We start from the raw sequence: 17,027 nt of genomic DNA, 5'->3' as shown, positions 1-17,027 counted from the left end.
GATCAGCACATTACTAGGGTGCCGTGCATCGTTACAGCATAAAAAAAAAAAATTGTAAAGGTATAGCTACAGTGAAATCACCAGCACAGATAAGTACACATAGTCCTTGTTGCTGAAGAAAAAATAGCATTGCAGCATATGGGTATGCTTTCACCAGTGTCACTAGCTCCTGCAATAACAATGGTACATTTATGTCTGAAGTTATCCTTGTAAACTAGGCCTAAGCACACGGCCACAATTTACCATACCTTAAAAATTGTAGGGGACATGAGAATAAAGAGTGTATAACGTATGGATTGAAAGCAGATGAGGAAGGGGACAGTGTCAAAGGGAGGGGGCAGAAAGGCGGAATCACTTATCTGCGTGTTTCCTTCACAGTCCCGGTGATTGTCCGCGGTACACGTCTTGGTCCCGTCTAGCTCGGCGGGAACGTGGTGAGGCGGAAAGGCTTTGTCCATTGCGGGAACCCAGCCGTGGGTGGTGAGCTCTGTTCCTGGAGACGGATCGGTGTCTGCGATATCTGCTGGGTTGGGCTTCCATCGGTTCCTCGCATCCCCTCTCTCTGCTGGGTGGACGTCTGGGGCGGAATGCTGCATACCAGCTGGGTACTTCAACCTGCGGAATGTCCAAAGTGGCACAAAAAGAAGGCAATTCCTCAGGGACACGTAAGACCGCAGTACGTCCGTGGTGTGAGGCAGCAAGAGCAAAGGGGAATTTCCACTTGTATTGTATACCTTTGGCACGCAGGGTGTCAAGTAGCGGTCTCAGATCTCTGCGATGCTGGAGCGTGATGCCGGAGAGACAACAGACTACATCGCGTGGGGGGTACAAAAATATGTTTTATTACACTTCAAAGTGCATGTAAACCTAAAATCTTTTTTTTTTTTTTTTTCAGTATGTTGGGCATCATGTCTAATTTTAATCTTTTTTTTTTTTTTTTTTTAAGTAATACATTTTATTGGGAGTCCTTTGCAGTTTATTACCCCGAGATCACACCAGTAGCAGCACTTCCTAAAGCAGGCTGACAGCACTAATCAACTTCCTCAATATTATCATCAGCATTGTAAGTCTGCCATGAGTTCTCCTCCAGTGTGAGGTGGTGGCTTAGTGTTGAAGGCTTGAAGCCTGAAATAAGAAGAGTTGTTCCTGGCAGGATCTCCAGACTGTACACTGAGAAGCATGCTGGAAACTCTACTGAGAAATATATTTGGGGGTTGCATAAAGTGCAATGGAACAATAGATAAGGAGATACAGTAATGTTTTGCAACACACTAATATTGCATCTCCAATGTTATTTCACACATGGAGACTTTTTTTTTTTTCACTTCTTTTAGATGCTGGAATCTAAGTGTGTGGACTCTTGTTTGCCCGGAAACAGAAAAAAGCCAGGATCTTCAATCCACTCTTGCTGCTATGACTGCGCCCCATGTTCAGAAGGGCACATATCCAATATGACTGGTATACCTTATTTATATACAGTTTTATTTATTAATGGTTTTTACCTTTACACTGAAATTCACAGATGTGCAAAAGCAGAGTATATCCTACTCTAGTGGTGCAAGGAATAACATGTGCAATGGTGTAATACTACTTCTGGTCTACAAGTTTTTGGACTATTGAGGGAAATCCTCATGTATAAAGAGATATAATTCATACTAACTACAGACAGTTTACTGGGCTTGTGTATTAACCACTTTCAGACCGGACCATTTTGCTGGTCAAAGACCAGACCACTTTTTGCGATTCGGCACTGCGTCGCTTTAACTGACAATTGCGCGATCGTGCGACGTGGCTCCCAAACAAAATTGACGTCCTTTTTTTCCCACAAATAGAGCTTTCTTTTGGTAGTATTTGATTGCGGTTTTTATTTTTTGCGCTATAAACAAAAATAGAGCGACAATTTTTAAAAAAACGCATTATTTTTTACTTTTTGTTATAATAAATATCCCCCAAAAATATATAAAAAAAAAATGTTTCCTCAGTTTAGGCTGATACGTATTCTTCTACATATTTTTGGTAAAGAAAAATTGCAATAAGCGATTATTGATTGGTTTGCGCAAAAGTTATAGCGTTTACAAAATAGGGATAGTTTTATAGCATTTTTATTAATAATTTTTTATTATTTTTTTTTACTAGTAATGGCGGCGATCAGCAATTTTTATTGTGACTGCGACATTGTGGGGGACCCATCGGACATTTTTGACACATTTTTGGGACCATTGTCATTTATACAGTAATCACTGATATATATATATGCAGTGATTCCTGTGTAAATGACACTGGCAGTGAAGGGGTTAACCAGTGGGTGGCAGTGTAGGGGTTAAGTGTTCCTAGGGGTGTGTTACTAACTGTGGGGGGGTTGGGCTTTCATTTAGTGAACACTGATCTCTGCTCCAATCACATGGAGCAGCGACCAGTGTCACTAGTTGCTAGGCAGAATGGAGAAATGCTGTTTACACGGCATTTCCTCCATTCAGCCGTCCCGTGAGACGATCGCGGGGATGCCCGCGGTGATCGAGTCCACGGGTCCCGCGACCAGACTCACGGGGGTCCCGACCAGCGTGGGAGCGCCGCCGGCACGCGCTCCCGATGGCAGGGCGGCATTGAAGATTGGACGTACATGTACGCCAATATGCCTGCCCGTGCCATTCTGTCGACGTACATCGTCGTGCGCTGGTCGGGAAGTGGTTAAGATCCAGATTTAGAATTTTCAGTAAAGTCCATACACAACATGTAAGATATTTTTTAAAGTTGAAATGTAGCTTCCCTCCCCTCCCAACAAAGTTCCCCTTAGGATTATTTTTTTTTAATACCCTATATTTGATTTGCTTCCTGCAGTCCTCAGGCCAGTCTGGCATTTTCACCTCTTCTTTTTTATCAAAAGTTGTTCGTGATTCCTCCACAGGGACCAAAGTGTTCTCATAGCACAGCTTTGGACAGTGATTGGATGTGGGGCCAAAGAGAGAGTTCAGAGTCTGAGATTACACCCAGAACCCTGGCATGTGGGGATGGTTTGATGGTTGTGCCATCGATCTTGACAGAGAAGTCAGGGGAAGGGGCACACAGGGAGGAATATTATTATATTATACTATATTATATTATATTATTTTACTTTATTAATATCAAGATAATCTACTTATTTACAGATGTGGTGACCAACTCAAAGATATCTACCTGAATTAAAAAAAGGGGAGAAATATGCAGTTAACATTTATGGGACCTATGCAGAGTCTCCACTTGTTGGTGGACAGGGTAGCACCAGGAAAATATATTCAGACTAGTGTTTCTCAACATTTTTCCAGACGCAACACTCTTTAACCACATGCCGACCAGCGCACAACGATATATGACGGCACAATGGCACGGCTGGGCAAATGGGCATACAGGTACGTCGACTTTAAGAAGTGGCATTGTGGGCGCATGCACGCTACGTACTCCGTGACCGCAGGTCCCGTGGACCCGATGTCTGACGGGTGCCCGTGATCGTGTCATGGAGCGGAAGAACAAGAAGATGTTATGCCTTGTTTATATGACAGAGATCACTGCTCCCTGTCATTGGGAGCAGTGATCGCGTAAAACAAGGTACTTGCTGAGTAAGGCTCTTAAGGAAGTCCTACAAATGCGATTGTGAGAAATAAATGTTCTCCATTGTCAGGTTAGTTTCTTTCTATCTATCCCTGCGGGCTCGCCGTGGCCACGGTGCCACTGTCGGGCTATGCATAATGGTTTGTGGACCACGATGCGGACCCGATCTGGTAGTAGATGGAGAACGTTGACGCCTAAAATGAGTGGTTTGTACATCCATTTGGTCCTCATTGCTTGGAGGTCGCCTCAAGGTTTTTGAATTCTGCATACCAATTAGGTACTGCTGTAAATGGTATGTCGAGTTTGCGGCAAAAAGCATCCAGCTCTTCTGGTGATCTGAGTAAAGCCGTTCTGCCCTGATGTGATGCCGACAGGGTGAAAGGGAATTTCCACCGATATGAAATTCCCTTCGCTTGCAGGACTTCAAGTAGGGGGCGCAAGTCCCTCCTGTGTCGTAAAGTAATGGCTGAAAGATCTTGATAGATAGAGATCTTATTTCCTTCATAGATTATTTGACTCTTAATCCTTGCCTGCCTCAATATGTCCTCTTTAAGTTTATAGTCGTTTATGAAACAGATAATATCCTGCCTGGGATCGGAATCTCTACCTCACGGCTTCAACGCTCTGTGAATGTGCTCCATTGCTATGGGGACTGTGCCTTTCTGTCTAATAGCTGATTGAAGATGGCGGATACTGTGTCACTAAGCTGCACGTTATCAACACTTTCCGGGAGTCCTCTTACCATTATGTCTCCGGCCTTGGTTGTCGAGGTCCTCCACGTGTCGCTGAATTTCTCTTAGCTGTAGGCTCTGAGTCTCTGCTGAGCTTGTCAGTTTTCTGATGGAGGCTTCTTGCTGGGCAGATTTCTGTTCCACGTCTCTCACTCTTCCCGCTATGGCCTGCAGTTCCTGCCTCAGATCCGAGATGGTGGCGGAAAGCATGTCCTTTATGTCGGAGGCCACTGCTCTGAGTTTCTGTAAGGTAGGTTGCTGTAACGGCTGTTGCGATGGCTGCTGTGAAGTGTTTGGGCTTGAGGACCATCTCTGGGCGCTGTGATATTGTCGCCGCCAGGACGATCTCGTTTCCGTGCTGGGAGGAGACTGGAGCGGAGGTCGCCATGTTAGATCTGTGTGTCCGGAATATCTCCGGTATCCGCTGGTTAGATTGGCCTCGGTTTCCCCTGGGAAATCTCGAACGTGATGTCGATGAGGTCCTGGAGGCAGTCCCCATACTCTGGATCACTGGAAGCTCAAATGGGGTCCCTGCTGAGCTAAAGAAAGGCTGTATTCCGACAGGGCAAGTGAATTAAGCATCCATCTTCCCCCGCGGCCGGCCATGTCCCCCTATCCGCCCCTTTTATTTCCCAAGTATTCTATGGTCAACTTCCATCTCTAACCATAGGCTCATCTCTTTTAACACCATAGTTGATCAGTTCTCACTTTTTAGTCACCAGCGGACAAATCAGTAAGAATATTCTGTCTCCATTTAGTCCTCTTTGGCTGTGTTAATGTCTCTTACCATAGGATTCATGTATGCAAGAAACAGTACTCCCATAGTGCTTATATCATTTAAAACCAATACATTATTAAAATGTCAACAAATCACTACTCCCATATTCAGGGTTCTTGTAGTGCACCACTCTGACCTCGCGTGATAATTTATTAGAACCAAAATGCCAAGTATTTATAATACAGTAGAAGACTAAAACCTAACCTAACATAAACACAGGGTTAATTAGCACAAACAACAATGTGTGAATACTCCTACAAGCCAGACTAGACTCATTTACACAACAGACAGGTGGCTGGAGTTGATGACATTAGTATCAACAGTTTGTGTCCCAACAGAATGAGGCAACACACATGATATATAAATAATATATATAGCATTGAATCTGACTAGCACAGATTATAGTGGGGTTCTCATTCACCCTGTGCCCCTTAAAATCCAGGGCCCATAATCAGTGGTCACACCGGGATATAATTAACTGCAGAGCTTGTTTCCCTACGCATTTCGGAGCTCTTGTATTCTCCTTCATCAGTGGTAGATACAAGACATAAAGCATAATTCTAGTGAAGAATGTAAATGACAGGAGATTAGGACATGGAAATGATTTGTAAATATTATAAACATTGTTTAGCATAGAACTTACATATCAACATAGGTAGTGGTATGAATGTAGCAAATTATTGGTTAAAAATTATGGTGGGGGGCTTCCCAATATCCAAGGCTCCCATATGCGATTGTTGTTACAACAAATTGGACCATAAGGTATGATTGGTGCCGAAAGCTAAGGGTGTCCAAAAAGGTCCCCATCCCCCACCCCAATAAAAACAGAGGATACTATTGGGTGAGACCAGGGGAAACACTGAGGCGAAAGGGGCACTGGGTCCTGAAGAGAAAAAAGAGAGGACACAAGATTAAGTGGGTGGAGACTTGAAGAGAGGCTGAATAGAGTAGTATGGAAATTGAAAAAAAACTGAATAAAGACGGGCTCTTTATTGTAAAGATGTATATAACTGTAACAATGGCCTTGATAGAGTAGTAGATAGGTAAAACAGTAGAAGCCTATGAGAGGTAATGGCCACTGTGAAGAGTATTAGTATGTTTTAGAAGGCAAGTAGTAATAAAGTTACAAGCACACCTGGAGCACAAACCGTGGAGTGGGTGGAGTGGACAGGGCCCCGTTCAGGCGTCACTATCTCTGACATGCGCGCTGGGGACGGGGCCGTGCGCACACCACTCGGGGGGGTGTGCCGGCACTCGATCCTGCTCTCCTCCCTCTCCGTCAGCTGCCGCAATCAGCTGTGCGCCAGCTGATTGGAAAGGGGCTCCTTTTAAGCACCCGATGTGATGTCCGCCGGTACTCCACAGCTTTTCATTGTGGGACTCCGAGCGGACAGTCTGGCAGCTTCTGTTTTTTCTGGCTTTTACAGGTATTTTTCTTAGGTTTTTCTCCTTGCTTCTCTGCACACATTGGGGGCTTCTTTTGCTCCAGGTGTGCTTGTAACTTTATTACTACTTGCCTTCTAAAACATACTAATACACTTCACAGTGGCCATTACATCTCGTGGGCTTCTACTGTTTTACCTATCTACTTCTCTATCAAGGCCATTGTTACAGGTATATACATCTTAACATTAAAGAGCCCATCTTTATTCAGTGTTTTTTCAATTTCCATACTACTCTATTCAGCCTCTCTTCAAGTCTCCACCCACTTAATCTTTTGTCCTCTCTTTTTTCTCTTCAGGACCTGGTGCCCCTTTCACCTCAGTGTTTCCCCTGGTCTCACCCAGTAGTATCCCCTTTTTTTATCGGGGTGGGGGACCTTTTTGGACACCCTTAGCTTTCAGCACCAATAATACCTTATGGTTCAATTTGTTGTAACAACAATCGTACATGGGAGCCTTGGATATTGGGAAGCCACCCACCGTAATTGATCGGTCTAATCATTTTTAACCAATAATTTGCTACATTCATACCATTACCTATGTTGATATGTAAGTACTATGCTAAACAATGTTTATAATATTTACAAATCATTTCCATGTCCTGTCATTTAGATTCTTCAATTAGACATGTGCATTTGGTTTCGTTCTGAATCGAAATTCGGACAAATTTTCATTATTCGGACATTCGGATGCATCCAAATTACCGAATTACAATGCTAACGAATTCAAACGAAATTCGAATCAAATTTGAAAAATGACATTTTGCGACCCGAATTTGGGGCCATGTATCTTGGGGCCACTTATAGCTAGGAACCCCAAATTTGGTATGTAAACACAGTAGCACTACAACATATCCAAATTTGGGGTTTCTAGCACTAAGTGACCCAGAGTTACGGGGCCCCAAAGTCGGGTCACAAAATGTCATTCTCTGCTGCAGAAAAGTGCTTGATATTTTGCGTCCCGATTTTGGGGCCCCATAACTCGGGGTCACTTAGAGATAGAAACCCCAAATTTGGATATATTGTAGTGTTTCTACTGTGTTTGCATATCAAATTTGGGGTTCCTAACTATAAGTGGCCCCGAGATACGTGGCCCCAAAGTCGGGTCGCAAAATGTCATTCTCTTCTGCAGAAAAGTAATATAAATGAAATAAGATGTGTGTGTTTTTTTTTTTTTTTGCACTGGTACACTGCAAGTATGAGAAGTTGATGTGACAGATGTATATAAGTAAGTAACCATCTTCCAAAATTTCTAATTCAAATAGAAAAGATTAGCACAGAATAGAAAAAAAATATAATTTAATAGAATAAAATAGAAAGAATATACAACCATCTTCTGAAATTCAAATTTCAAATAGAATAAATTAGAATTTTGAATAGTATGAATTCAAAATTTTTAATTAATTAATTAATTAATTAATTAATTAATTAATTTTAAATTTGGATAGAAAAGATTATAATAAAATAGAAAATAGACTAGACAAATTATAGAACAGAACAGAATAGAATATATTATATTTTATTCTGTTCTGTTCTGTTCTATTGTTTTTCTAGTCTATTCTTTTATATTCTATTAAAATCTTTTCTATTAAAATCAAAATCATTATATACTAAATTAGAATTTCGGAAGATGGTTATATATATATATATTTCCGACATTTGAATTTCGTATAGAATGAATTCGAATTTGAATAGAAAAGATTAGAATAGAAATAGAGAATAGACTAGAACAATAGAACAGAATAGAATATAGATACTATCTATTTCATTTTTAATTTTTTTGCAGATTACCATTTGTTTTAATAAGATCTCCTGCAGACTATTAGCATCTATTTCAGTTTGTTCATACTAGTCGAAATTCAAATTTATTCTATTCAAATTTGAATTTCAGAAGATGGTTGTATATTCTTTCTATTTTATTCTATTAAATTATTTTTTTTCTATTCTGTTCTAATCTTTTCGATTTGAATTAGAAATTTTGGAAGATGGTTAGTTACTTACTTATATATATCTGTCACATCAACTTCTCATACTTGCAGTGTACCAGTGCAAAAAAAACACACACATCTTATTTAATTTATATTTATGGTATCAATGAAGTTGTCAGCATGCCTGATTGAAGAAGTCACAGATGTCGATCGCAAGGCAAGTGCATATGCTGTATGTCATTGTCCACTTGCCAAAAGTTGTGTATTGTATTTGTCCACTTGCCACGTCACCTGACACAAGTTGTGTATTGTCCACTTGCCACGACACCTGCCAGGAGTGCCACGTGACCTGCCACGAGTGCCACGTGACCGGCCACAAGTGCCATGTGACCTGACACGTGTGCCACGTGGCCGGACACGAGTGCCACGTGGCCTGACACGAGTGCCACGTAAACCGGCCACGAGTGCCACGTGACCGGCCACGAGTGCCACGTGACTTGACACGAGTGCCATGTGACCGGCCACGAGTGCCATGTGACCAAGTTGTGGATTGTCCACTTGTCACGTCACCTGCCACCAAGCGACCCCAGATATGGGCAATATGAAAGTACTTTTCTGCAGCAGAGAATGACATTTTGCGAGCCGAATTTGGGGCCACATATCTCGGGGTCACTTATCGCTAGAAACACTATTTGGCATGCAAACACAATAGATTTATCACTATAACATATCCAAATTTGGGGTTTCTAGCACCAAGTGACCCTGAGAAACATGGCCCTAAAGTCGGGTCGCAAAATATTTTCGAATCCGGTTGAAATAGTTTTGAATGCGGTTGAAATAATTTTGAATCATGTTGAAATCATTTCAAATTTGGTTGAAATATTTTCGAATGTGACCAATTTTTCAAATTCAGCAGAAAACTAAACTAAATACGAAAACGAATTTAACTAATTTAACTAATATAACTAAACGAAATTAATTAATTAACGAATTAAAACGAAACAAAACTAAACATTTTTTTTTTCCTTTTGCACATGTCTATCTTCAATAGAATTATGCTTTATGTCTTGTATCTATCCTTGATGAAGGAGATTACAAGAGCTCTGAAACACGTAGGGTAACAAGCTCTGCAGTTAATTCTATCCCGGATAGGTGATAAGTTTGTCAACTGAATTGTACCATGTATACTGTTATGTTTTTCATTACCTTTTGTTTTATAATACGTTTATACCAATTTATTGAATAAAATTGTTTTTACTGATTCTATTGTTGTACGTGCCTCCAAAGTCCACCACCAGGGTTTTTTTCTGCTTTTTTACTATCTTGCTACTGCTTCCTATTTAGTCTGGGCATCCGAGGGCTCCACATGACTATCTTTTCCCTTGCATATCTGAAAATTACATGTATAGCCCGTTGCCCTCTCACAGGGCTTTTACATTTTGACCCCAGATCCAGCATGCTTGCTGGAGAGATACTGTTTGAATGCAAGACAGCCAGAAAAAAAAAACGAGGGACTCATCTATGCAGATTTTTTTTGGTGCACATACAAGTCTGCAAATTTTTGGTTAAGGTGGTGTACGAGGGGTCAAATTTTGTGAAGGCGATAATAATCAGAGTCACCCCAAGGACATCAGAGTGTATTGTCATTGAAATGCTTAAATCGCATTATATTTTCATATATATGTCCAGCCATGGCAGCAGAGAAAATGGGCATATAGAAAATTGGGACTGTGCACCAATATGACGGCAACTTATTCTTTTTAGTAATGCCCATGTTAGGTCCAAAAGGTTTTAAATTTGGAAGCCATAATAGATTTTCATTCAAATTGTCTGGCAAAGAACACATTTGGTTTGGAGGTGATAAATTGCTTGGCATATAAATTGCTTTGATCCATAATTGATTTAGAGCTTCAGTGAAAAACAGCTCAAGAAAATCAAGGTGAGTTAAATTTTCTGTTTCCACCTGAATTCTGGGTTGGGCAGTGGGGAAAGTACAGGTGCTGCAGAATCTGTGGGCTGCCAATCAGGATTTGCAAGCACCTCAGGAAGGACTCTACGGGCTCTAAGTCACATCAGCTAATGCGTTTCAAGGTTTCAATCTTCTTTAGAGCCTTGTTTGGATGTCTCTTAGTGTTGACGGGGAACTTTTCAGTCAGGATCAGTGCTTTTTCTTTTAAGTGCTGCTGTATATAGAAAACCTAGAACTAGCATTGATACTTTATATGAGGTGCTATAAAATATATACATACACCTCCATCCTCGATATATTGAAAAAGAGAAAAAAATAAATAAAAAATGGTGGGACTTTATATGAAGCATATCACTAGATTAGATGAGCCAATCAGTTGACACATTGTTCCATTTATTTATACAAGTCATACATAAATAAAGTAGTACGTTGTAGATTAATAGACAATTCTACTAATAAATCTCAATCAATAGATCATGATAATAATACATAATTGATTCAACCGAACACATGGTAATCCCATAATAGACTATTAACTATGAATTAGTAATTATAAATTAGTAAAAACTGAGTACTTCATAGTGTAGCATAGTTAGTTCAGTATAATATGCATAATACTCGACCTAAGTATGTAGACCAAAATTGTAATAGTAACAGCATATAGACATCAATGGTGGATTGGTTCATTAAATAAAATATAATAAAATATAGGTAATAAACACAAATACTGTGACAATTCATCATAGGAAAGTTCTACATATATATACCACTCATCAGGAGCAGATGCAAAAAAAATATACCGTATATACTCGAGTATAGGCCGACCCGAATATAAGCCGAGGCCCCCAATTTACCCCCAAAAAAACTGGCAAACTTATTGACTCGTGTATAAGCCGAGGGTGAGACATGCCTGTCCATCCCTGTGTGTGTGTCCGTCCATCCCTGTGTGTCCGTCCATCCCTGTGTGTCCGTCCATCCATCCCTGTGTGTGTGTGTGTCCATCCATCCATCCATCCCTGTGTGTGTGTGTCTCCATCCATCCATCCATCCATCCCTGTGTGTGTGTGTCTCCATCCATCCATCCCTGTGTGTGTGTGTCTCCATCCATCCATCCATCCCTGTGTGTGTGTGTATCCATCCATCCGTGTGTGTGTGTGTGTGTGTGTGTGTGTGTGTGTGTGTGTGTGTGTGTGTGTGTGTGTGTGTGTGTGTGTGTGTGTGTGTGTCCAGCCTACCTGTGTCCCGAGCCTTTGTCCCGAGCCTCCGTCCCATGCCTTGCCTCCTTGCCTCCGTCCTGTGCCGTGCCTTGCCGCCGTGCCTTGCCTCCGTCCCGTCCCGTCCCGTCCCGTCCCGTCCCGTGCCGTGCCTTGCCTCCGTCCCGTGCCCTCTTCGTCGGCGCCTCGGCGGCCATTGTAAAATTCAAAAGCTGCGCCGCCGCCTTCGCCTGTGATAGGCGGAACACTGAATTTCCCAGCAGCCTGTGTTCCGCCTATCACGGACATCGTATCATCCTCGTCCGTAGTACGAGGATGATACGATGTCCGTGATAGGCGGAACACAGGCTGCTGGGAAATTCAGTGTTCCGCCTATCACAGGCGAAGGCGGAGCCGGAGGCGCGGCTTTTGAATTATAGAATGGCCGCTGTCTGTCTGCTCGACACGCTGATCGAGCGGGCAGACAGCGATGACTCGAGTATAAGCCGAGGGGGGCACTTTCAGCCTCAAAAAAGAGGCTGAAAATCTCGGCTTATACTCGAGTATATACGGTAGCTTCCTTGTTCAACAAAGAAGCTATATACAGCGGCACTAAATGTAGAAGGCACTGATCCTGACTGAAAAGTGCTTTGTCAACATTAAGAGACATCCAAACAAGGCTCTGAAGAAGAGGGAAACCTTGAAACATGTTAACCAATGTGACTACAAGTGTTGTGGATTTTCGCATATGGATTTAAGCGGGTGATTTTATGGTAATGCTATGACACAAGTACTGGTTTGCAAGTATATTCACTTCCATTTTTATTAAATAAAACATGTATTGAGGATAATGCGCTAGGCCTATGCACCCTCTGTGTTCTTCTCTACATGCTGTTCTCTGATTCACCAGAATTGATCAGCAGGTCCAGGCCAAAAATCATTGGCCTGGACTTGATGACAGATCAGTTCCGGATCGAATAAAAGCACCGCCAAGCTGGTGGGAGCGCGCAAGCCCCCTTCCTTGGATTGCAGATCATGTATCTAGTATGTGATCCACCACAGCAGAGCCTCTTTGCCGCCATACGAGTAAATGATGCGGTCGGCAAGCAGTTACATTTATAACATATTTATATTATATTTTTTATTTATTATATTTTCTTTCTCATACATATTTGATGGCAATTCTGTTGCTAGCGGTGATGCAACACAAGACAATTTGTTTTCTCTGAAGCTCTGACCCCGATGCTCATTGTGTTTGTATTTTTCTCCCTACAGACAGTGAAAACTGCATGAAATGTCCTGATGATGAATGGCCAAATGAGAAGAAGGATCGGTGTGTTCCAAAATTTGTGGAATTTCTCTCCTACACTGATGATCCCATTGCTGCAGTATTTTCAGCTGTCTCCATCCTCTGTTGTCTTCTGACTGGTTTCATATTGGAGATATTTATACATTACCAGGACACCCCCATTGTTAAAGCTAATAACCGGAACCTGAGCTATCTTCTTCTGGTCTCCATCATGCTGAGCTTCCTCTGTGTCTTCTTGTTCCTCGGCCATCCAGTAGATGTGACCTGCATGCTGCGTGTAACCTCTTTTGGTGTCATCTTCTCAGTTGCCGTCTCTTCTCTACTTGCCAAAAGTATCATGGTGTGTATTGCTTTTAAAGCCACAAAACCTGGTAGTTCCTGGAGGAGATGGATGGGAGCCAAACTGCCCAATGTTATCATTTGTGTCTTCTCACTGGTTCAAGTCATAATCTGTGTCACTTGGTTGTCTATTTCTCCCCCCTTCCAGGATTGGGACACTCACTCTTATCAGGGGAAGATCATCATTCAGTGTAATGAGGGTTCAGTTATCGGCTTCTACTCTGTCCTGGGATATATGGGGCTTCTGGCAGCTGTGAGTTTCATTGTCGCTTTTTTAGCCAGGACATTACCGGACAGTTTTAATGAGGCCAAGTACATCACCTTCAGCATGCTGGTGTTCTGCAGTGTCTGGATTGCCATGATCCCGGCCTATCTGAGCACCAGAGGGAAATACATGGTGGCTGTGGAGGTTTTTGCAATAATAACCTCAAGTATTGGACTTCTTGGCTGTATATTTTTCCCAAAATGTTGCATAATTCTGTTCAGACCTGACCTCAATACAAAAATAGCTATCCACTAATATGTAGGGAGCAACATTGGGTTACCAATAGTTATACCATTATCCTATTTTTATTATCTCTATTATTGTTATTTTTCATATTTTGTTAGTGTATTGAGAATGAACACTTACATTTGTTACTTACCTCTTCTTTAATTTTTGCTCTGGACACCACTGGTATCAGACACTTTAGGTTTGTTGAAAATCTTGTCTACTGTTGGGTGTAGTGGTTCCTCCCACCAGCCATTACATCACTACAGAACAATGTAGTCACTTAGTAAGGAGGAACAACAGTGGCCAGAGGGGAACAAAGTATCCAAAACACTTTAAACTGATATAAGTGACACCTATCACTCTTCAAGAGAGGGAAGATTTACTCAACACCTTCCAGAAAAATACATATTACACATGTAATTTTATAAGCTGATTGTAATGTCATTATTTTAGTATCAGGGTCACTTTAATTATATTGTATGTAGATGATTTTGTCTAAATTAATAAACACATTTTGTTGGTGTATTCAAAATTAATTTTTAATATTAGTTAAAGTTGATGAGTAGGGATGAGCCGAATGCCCCCAGGTTCAAAGCAGAACATGCGAACATGCAAAAAATTTGGACGAACATGCGAACACCGTTAAAGTCTATGGGACACGAACATGGAAAATCAAAAGTGCTCATTTTAAAGGCTTATTTGCAAGTTATTGCCATACCAAGTATATGTGGGGACCCAGGTACTACCCCAGGGGACATGTATCAATGCAAAAAAAAAGTTTTAAAAATTGACTTTTTTTTAGGAGCAGTGATTTTAAGAATGCTTTAAGTGAAATAAAAATGAAATATTCCTTTAAATATCGTGCCTGGGTGGTGTCTATAGTCTCCCTGTAAAGTAGTAGTAGTAGTATCTTCCCCATGTTCATAACAGTACCACAGCAAAATTGCATTTCTAAAGGAAAAATGTAATTTAAAACTGCTCGCGGCTGTAATGTATTGTCGGATTCTGGCAATATACATAAAAAATGATTGAAAAAAAACAACATGGGTTCCCCCAGTTCATAACAAACCCTTTGGGTCTAGTACAGATATTAAGGGTAACCCTGCACCAAAAAAAATAATGGAGTGGGGTTCCCCCCCAAAAAATCCATACCAGGCCCTTCAGGTCTGGTATGGATTTTAAGGGGAACCCTGTGCTTAAATAAAAAAATGGCATGGGGTCCCCCCCCCCAAAATCCATACTTGACCCTTATCTAAGCAGGCCGCAGGAAAAGGGGGAGTGAGAGAGCGAAACATAGACATTGCGGGACACTTTTTCTTTTTTTTTTAAATAAAGGAATTGTCAAAAACTGTCTTCTGTAATTTTTACTTTTTTACACTTTTTTGGTGAATGAGTAGGGGTACTATGTACCTGATACCCATACACATAGGGGGGCTGGAATCTGGGCCCCCTTGGTAAAGGGGGCTTCCAGATTCCGATAAGCCCCCCACCCGCAGACCCCCACAACCCTTGTCCGGTGGTTGTGGGACCCCAAAGCACCCTCATCATGTTCAGGGCATGTGGCCTGGTATGGTTCAGGAGAGGGGGTGCTCTCTCGTCCCCCCTTTTCCTGCGGCCTTCCAGATTGCATGCTCAGATAAGGGTCTGGTATGGATTTTGGGGAGGACCCCATGCCTTTTTTTTATTTTGGCTTGGGGTTCATCTTAACCACTTCAATACCAGGCACTTACATCCCCTTCCTGCCCAAGCCAATTTTCAGCTTTCAGCCCCTGTCACTGTTTTAATGACAATTGTGCGGTCATGCAACACTGTACATAAACAGAATTTTTATCATTTTGTTCCCACAAATAGAGATTTCTTTTGGTGGTATTTGATCACCTCTGGGGTTTTTATTTTTTGCTAAACAAATAAAAACAAAAGTTTTGCTTTTGTTTCTGTTATAAAATGTTGTAAATAAGTATGACGATGGGCACGGAAAGCACTGATGGGCACTGGTAGGCAGCAATGTTGGGTTGCACTGATATGCAGCACTGATGGGCATTGATAGGCGGCACTGATCAGCACTCATGGGTGGTACTGGTGGGCACTCTTAGGCGACACTGATGGGCACTGAAAGGCTGCACTGATGGGTACTTATGGGTGGCACTGATAGGTGGCACTGCTGGGCATTGATGGGCACTGATATGTGGCACTGATAGGCATTACTGATGGCACTGGCAGGCATTGGGGATGGGCACTGATTTTCAGCTGCCTGGGCACTGATTATCATTTCCCTGGTGGTCTAGGGTGGCATACCTGGTGGTCCAGTGTGGTGGCAATCCCTGGTGGTCTTGGCAGCATCCTGGTGGTCCTGGGCAGGAATCCGAGAGGGGGCTGTGCTGATAAACAATCAGCAGAGACCCCCCCCTGTCAGGAGAGCAGCCAATCGGCACTCCTCTACTAGCGTCTGTCAGAAGCTTATGAGGAAAAGCCGATCAACGGCTCTTCCTGTTTACATTGTGATCAGCCATGATTGGACAAGGCTGATCACCTGGTTAAGAGTCTCAGTCAGAGGTTCTTTACCGAGATCAGTGTAGCAGTATGTCAGACTGACACACCGTGCCACTGATCACCACAATGCATGCCCCTCCAGGCCCTTCAGGTCTGGTATGGATTTTAACCATTTCCCGCCCGGCCATCATTCTGCTATAGGCCAGGCGGGAAATATGGTTAAAATCCATACCAGACCTGAAGGGTCTGGTATGGATTTTGGAGGGGAGCAAAAGTGGTTCCAAAGGCTGAAGGTTTTTTTAACTTCATGCATCTTATACATTTTATGCATGAAGGTAAAAAAACATTCTGTGTTCAGCAGCCCACCCCCCAGCCTTCTCTATTACTTACCTGCACTAGAGAATCGGCTCTTTGAGGACTCTCCCTCCACATTGGCTGAACCATTGGCTTTCGCTGTTGTCAATCACAGACAGTAAGCCAAAAATGAGTGAGAGAGGTACATGGACACACAGACCAGTGGCTTGGGAGCGTGTCTGCTTGGGTGCTTCCATTGCAACCTGTTAGCTCTGGGGGCAATTGAGAGGGGAGTGGCCAGAAGCAGGTAAGTATGACATGTTTGTTATTTTTTTTTACATTTTTGCATTTAATATCACTTTAATATGTTTTGAAATCAATGTTCTTCTAGTCAGACGTGTCAAAGAAAAAGCTAAAATATAAGTAACACCCCAGTCTCTTCCTTTAACGCCACGCAAATATGTGGCCTCTCGGTGC

General features: G+C 42.2%; 1 protein-coding gene across 1 annotated transcript in view; it reads left to right on the top strand.

Annotated features, from left to right (window-relative positions):
• The window catches only part of LOC143941158 (vomeronasal type-2 receptor 26-like), a 115,861-nt gene extending 101,592 nt beyond the window's left edge, over positions 1 to 14,269 (top strand). The window contains exons 5-6 of the mRNA XM_077463184.1: positions 1,335 to 1,458; positions 12,901 to 14,269. Coding sequence (XP_077319310.1) covers positions 1,335 to 1,458; positions 12,901 to 13,793 — 1,017 coding nt within the window. The 3' untranslated portion in view covers positions 13,794 to 14,269. The remainder of the gene's footprint in view (positions 1 to 1,334; positions 1,459 to 12,900) is intronic.
• Positions 14,270 to 17,027: the final 2,758 nt, after the last annotated feature.

This window comes from Lithobates pipiens, unplaced genomic scaffold (assembly GCF_037356315.1).
Source record: "Lithobates pipiens isolate NorthernLeopardFrog02 unplaced genomic scaffold, aLitPip1_a1.2 Scaffold_3, whole genome shotgun sequence".
Lineage (NCBI taxonomy): Eukaryota > Metazoa > Chordata > Amphibia > Anura > Ranidae > Lithobates > Lithobates pipiens.
This window is presented reverse-complemented; position numbering and strand designations above follow the sequence as displayed.